Raw genomic sequence first — 6,000 nt, 5'->3', positions numbered from 1 at the left:
CTCTAGAGTGAATACAGACCTTGATGACATTCGTGTCCTGGGCTAGGAAAGTATGCCAGAGGTACTGTGTAACTAGGAGAACAAACTCAGAAGACCTCGTTTTACCCAAAATGTAGTGTGCTTATGCCTCTCAAATTAATGGGGATACCCACACCCTGAACGGACAGCCCAGCAACAAAGATGAAAAAGAAGGAGCCAGACCCCAGAAGGAGCTCTCCAGCAGCAGCCCGGAGCTCAGCCCCACCGGGCTCTGGCCCCAGCACCGCACCCCACCTCCCTCCCCCAACGCAGGAGCCCTCCCGCGGGGTGCAGGAGCAGGACCCTGGCCCAGGAGTCCCCAGGGCTCCTGCAGACCCCCGGGGCCGGCTCCCCCCGTCTCCCCCGGGCACGCGGGTGGGACCCGGGGTCGGGGAGGGGAGCTCCCGGCACCCCGCACGGAGCGGCGCTGCCGCAGCGACCGGGCCCTGTCGGGGTCCCTCCCGCCGCCCGCGGGGGCCGGGGGCGGGCCGGGGGTGGGCGCTGCGGCAGCGCGGGGCCGCGGAGCGGGAGGAGCCGGCGGCGGGGAGCGGGGCGGCGCGGAGCGGAGCGGGCGCTTCAGCACCAGGGAGAGCGCCCCGTGCCGAGCCGAGCCGAGCCGAGCCGGGCCGGGCCGGGCCGGGCCGCATGGGGCCGAGCTGAGCGGGAGGGCGCGGGCGGCGGGGAGCGGGCGGGGGCCCGGCGGGCTCCGGGCCGGCCGTGGATGAGCACCATGCGGCTGCTGCTGCTCGCCCTACTCTTCTCCTCCTCCTTCGCCCGCGCCGGCTGCGACCCCAAGATCGTCAACATCGGCGCGGTGCTGAGCACCAAGAAGCACGAGCAGATCTTCCGCGAGGCGGTGAACCAGGCCAACAAGCGGCATGGCACCTGGAAGCTGCAGCTCAACGCCACCTCGGTCACGCACAAGCCCAACGCCATCCAGATGGCCCTCTCCGTCTGCGAGGACCTCATCTCCAGCCAGGTACCCCGGGCCGGCGTCCACCCCCCGCCCCCGCCGCCGCCGCCGGAGCCCCCCCAACCCCGTCCCCAGAGGGCGCCGAGCCCCGCTGCCCCCCGCTTCCCCCCGCTGCCCCCCTCTGGCCCCCAGCCCCCTGCCCCCGCACACGCCGCAGCTCCGCGGCGTCCCCCGGCCGCCGCCGGGGGCTCGGGGCGCACAGAGCCGCGGAGCGGGGTCGTGCCCCCCCGGCCCGGGGCGCCGCTGCCCGCATTGCAGCCTTTATGTAAGCGCGGGCGGGCTGCGCGCTCCACCGCGCGGGCACACGCACGCCCCCCGGGGCACACGCGGGCTCACGCGCCCGGAGAGCGGGTGTGCAGGCACGCAGCCACCGACACGCGTGCACGCACTGCCCGCACGCACGCCCCAACACGCGTGCACACGGGCACCCGAGGCAGCACGCAGAGCCGCGGGCACGCGCTGGGTGCACGCATGGCATACACGCAGCAGGTGTGGGCATGGGGAGCACCACGCGTGCACACGCATCGTGTGCGCTCACATATGGAGTGCCCATGGGCTGTGCTGCGTGCACACACACATGCCCTGTGCACACATGCATCATTATGCAAACGTGGGCACACACACAGAACATGGCATGTCTACACTCATGTCAGTGTGCCAATTCAGACGCTGTGCCACACGCACATCCATGAGCACGCACTGCACCGGGTGCACATACACGCTTACTGTCACGCAAACACATCCCACTCCATGCATTGCAAGCACACGCGCACAAAGTACTGCCTGTACACACCCACCTGCACACACCCACAGGCCATACACTTGAAGGTCTGCGCACCGCAGCTGCACCCCCATCACACGCAGCACCACTCTTCCCCCCAACACCGCACCACACATGAAGCAGACACAAGCACACCCGTTACTACACACACATGCATGAGAAACATGAGCACACTGGGGATCATAGATACACAAAGAACACACATGCAACTTGCAGCCACACTGGAGGTGCACACACACACATACATGCACACACACACTCCCCTTAAGTGTGCTCTGGGGGCTGAGCCCACCGTTCACCCCACTTGGGGTGGTGGATGGGCAGACAGGCACCTAAAAACTACCCCCATCTCAAATGCACTCATGAGCATGCAGAGCTGTGCTTAGGTGCACAGGCATGCACACAAAGTGTGTGAACACCTGCACCACAAAGACCCATGCACACGGACATGCATAAACACGGGCACGCCCCAGCACACAGAAGGGAAGTGCTGGCGGAGCAGTGCTGGCAGGGTCACAGCGCAGCTCCCCAGGGATGCAGGATGTCTGCAGACGTCCCCAGGGGTGCCAGCAGCACTGGGCAGGGAGCACAGCACAGGCTGTCCCTCACCAGCAACAGGGAAAGGGCTCAGTCAGGTCCCTCCCTGGCAGGAGACTCCATTTCAGTGACCCAGCTGAGGGATGCCCATGTCCAGGCCACCTCTAAGCCTCGTCCCCAAGGCAAACCCTGCAGGCAGGGGCAGCTGCGACGCTGCAATGCAGAGGGGGCTGTGGGTGCTCACATCAGGATGCTGGGGTGGCCACACCATCCCAATGGTCCAACTGCTCCTGGCCCCTCAGCCCCAGCACGGCACACAGCCGCTCCTGTCCTGGCTGGCTGGCGCTGCGTCCGAGCAGGGAGCTGCAAGGCAGGGGAGGGGCTGGGGACCCGCCCCACAAAATGGGTCCTCTTAGCCAGCTGCCGTGTGGCATGGAGCAGCCCTTGCCTCCCTGCCTCTCCTCCCCATGCCTGGTGCTGCCCAAAGACCCATCCCCAAGCCCGTGTCCCACACCTGCCAGCACAACCCCCTCACCCACCCCTGGTGTTGGCTGGGCAGCAGACACCCCCTCTCCTGCCTCCCCATACCCTGTGTGTTCTTCCCAGCCCCTTTCCCATAAATCCCTCCTATTGTAGGGTCTCCAAACCCTGACCCAACTCTCTCTGCACCCTCAGCCTACTCCCCTCCAGCACCAAGCAGGATCTACCCTCATCCCACCCAGTCCCCAGGCCCTTCCCTGGACATGCTTCATCCTCCTCTCCCATCCTACCTAACCAGCCTGGGTGCACAGAACATCCGGGGGCTTGGGCAGATGTTTGGAGGAGGGAAGAGGGGCTATCTGTTCCTGGACATCAGTCCTTGCATCGATTCACCCTAGCAGGAGACCTGTCACCAGCTGGGGATATTCCTGGTGCAGTGAAAGTGCATTATTATAACAAAGGGTCCCCTAGGGATTACACAGCTCCTTTCCCCTTGGTTTGACACCGAGCACGATCTTGCTGGAGACTGAAATCCCAGCCCACTAGAACAGCAGGATGTTGCTGACATCCTCCCTCCCCATTTCGGCACAACCCCATCCCTGCACCCCATTGCCCATGCTCTGGGCAGATCCCTTGTCAGCACCCGAGAGCCAATGCCCCCATGCCGGCTCTCTGGTTTCTCGGGGCCAGATGGCTGATCTGTGCCGTGGCTCTGCGCTCTTCCTCCGGCTCTGAGTCCCAGCTGACCACTTTGTTCATAATAGTCCTCGGAGGGGAATTACAACCGAGTATTAAATGTGTGGTTAAAGAAATCGCATTACACAGTGTGACTGTAAGGGAGATGCTTCCCTTTAATCTGTAATCCATGAAAGTTATTAGTTTAGCCGAGCAGCTCGTCACGGCGTTTCCATCAAGACACAGCCCTGAGCAGACCCGTCCCCTCTGAGCCGCGGCAGGCTCACTGCACCCCTGCACCGCGCCCTCGCTCCCAGGCGCAGTCATGGCTTTGCTGATGGTGATTACTTGAATGCCGCTGTTGTGCTAACGTGGGGCTGTTTAACGTTGCAGAAAAGGAAAATCACACTCGATGGCAGATGTGCTCCTGTGAAATAATGTTTGTGTCATGTATCCTGTCCTGCAGGTCTATGCAATATTAGTTAGTCACCCTCCTGCTCCCAACGATCACCTAACACCAACACCCGTATCATACACAGCTGGCTTCTACAGGATCCCTGTCATTGGTCTGACAACACGCATGTCTATATATTCTGATAAGGTAACTGATGCATGTTTCTAGTCTAGTACCTCATACGTATGGTGTAAATCGAGAGTGCCTCAGGAGGGTTAATGATGTTAAATACTTCCTATGTGTCTGTCTGTCCATCCATCCTCTCTGGTTAAACCCGCAGGTCCCTCCCTCTCTTGCATCCCCAGTACATCATTTTTTTGCAGCTGCCAGTGTTGACCTACATAGTGTGGGATGATTTCTGCAGCGTTTCTCTGCCAGGCTGCTGGCCTCGCTGCTCTTCAGCCAAGCCAAATGCTTGCACTTGCTCTTGCCCTGCTCGCTAGAGGCAGCCAGGGGGTCCTGGGTGCTCCCCAGGTGCGGGGGGACCTGCGGATAGGCAAGAGGTTTTATGTGATATTGGCAAAGGAGATAATAGAATTGCCTAATAAGTTATCCTGAGGCTAATTCCCCTTCCCTGGCTGTGGCGAAGGCCAGGATGGATGGGGCTGTGGGCAGCCTGGGGTGGTGGGAGGGGTACCTGCTCCATTCCCTATTGGAACCAGATGGGCTTTAGGGCCCCTTCCAACACAAACCATCCCATGGCTCAGGCTGAGCAGCACTCAAGAAAGATTCAGATTCCAGTCAAACCACCCTCTGCTTTCCCCGTGGAAACACATCGATCTTGACACTGGATGTGCTCCTGCTGTGCAGGATCTGGGGCCATGCCCTGGCGTGTGCTCTGAGATGCTCTGGTGCTGCATACTCTCAGCTCACAGCCCTTCTGCAAAACCACGGCGTGGCCAGCAAGAGCAGAAGCAGCAGCTGAGCAGGGCCAGGCTGTCCAGGTGCCATCACAGCCCTGGACCAAGGCAGCCTTGTGGAGGGCTTTGTTCAGCTGCATGAGCTTAGTGCGTGACAGCAGGCCTGCTCCAAAGCACGAATCATAGGCCTTTGCTTGGAAATTTTGAATATTCACAAATGCAAATGTTCAGTGCAAAAATAGTCACTCTGCCCACATGCTAAATGAAGCCAAATTTCAGGAGAGGAGGAGCAGAAGCTCCCAGAAACCCAGCTGGCAGCGATGCTCAGCAGAAGCAGCAGCAGGGCTTGGTAAAACCACAGCAGGGTAGTCAGCAAACCAGGGCCATGGCAGTGGCAGGGCTGGGGACCTGCTGGGGTCCTTCCAGGCACTGCGGGAAGGGGAGGGGGCAGGGCAAAGGGTGATACCAGAGCTGGCTGACCAGAGGAGCAGGCAGCTGGGACGTGTAGGGGGATTTGCTTCGTGCTGATATGGGGTGGGGGAGGGCTGGACCTGTAATGCCAGCAGATCAGCTGCCACTTCCAGAGGGTGACCTTGTGCTGAATTCTCCAGCTCACCCTGAGAGGGTGGGAGCTTCCCATGCAGACATCCCCAACCATCTTTCCCTATTTAAAAAATATTATCCGCAAAAAAATTGCTGATAAACACCACGCGGTTCCCCTCAGAGCCAGAGGGGGGACCCATGGCGGTGGCAGGGGCGATGCACTGGGGTCACTGGGCAGGTGCAGGGCCACAGGTGCCCTCACAAGCAGGGACTGGTGCCCTTCCCTGGCACCTCTCGAGCATTCCTGCAGGGCTGGTCCCCGCTCAGCTGCCTTTCTGCAGAGAGGGGTGATGCCTGCAGGAGCTTGGGCATGGGCAAAGAATGGATGGAGAGAAGAGCAAGGAGGCTGCGCATTTGGCTGGCAGGCGCTCAGGGGCACAGAAGAGTGAAGGAAAAAGGAAAAAGGTGAAGGCATGGGAGAGGGTTGTGCAAAGCTCTGCCCACCCTGTTCAGGGCAGGCTGGTGCAGCACTGGGACATTCAGCTGCTTCCCTTTTTGGTTTCCAGTGATCAGCTTGCTATTTTGTTTTAATTCAGGAAATTATATCTTTTGGTTTAGTTTCTATGGAAACAAGCTTGCAAGATCACTTCATGTGCATGCTCCTGATTGGTTTTGAAGG

At 60.5% G+C, this 6,000-nt stretch overlaps 1 protein-coding gene across 4 annotated transcripts in view; it reads left to right on the top strand.

Moving 5' to 3' along the window:
- Positions 1-739: 739 nt before the first annotated feature.
- GRIN1 (glutamate ionotropic receptor NMDA type subunit 1) overlaps positions 740-6,000 on the top strand; it is a gene marked incomplete at both ends in the record, with an annotated part of 33,181 nt that continues 27,920 nt past the window's right edge. For all 4 annotated transcript variants that reach the window (XM_084299255.1, XM_084299254.1, XM_084299253.1 and 1 more), the window contains 2 exons: positions 740-997; positions 3,931-4,065. In XM_084299255.1, coding sequence (XP_084155381.1) covers positions 740-997; positions 3,931-4,065 — 393 coding nt within the window. The remainder of the gene's footprint in view (positions 998-3,930; positions 4,066-6,000) is intronic.

This window comes from Netta rufina, assembly GCF_964035555.1.
Source record: "Netta rufina genome assembly, chromosome: 20".
Lineage (NCBI taxonomy): Eukaryota > Metazoa > Chordata > Aves > Anseriformes > Anatidae > Netta > Netta rufina.
This window is presented reverse-complemented; position numbering and strand designations above follow the sequence as displayed.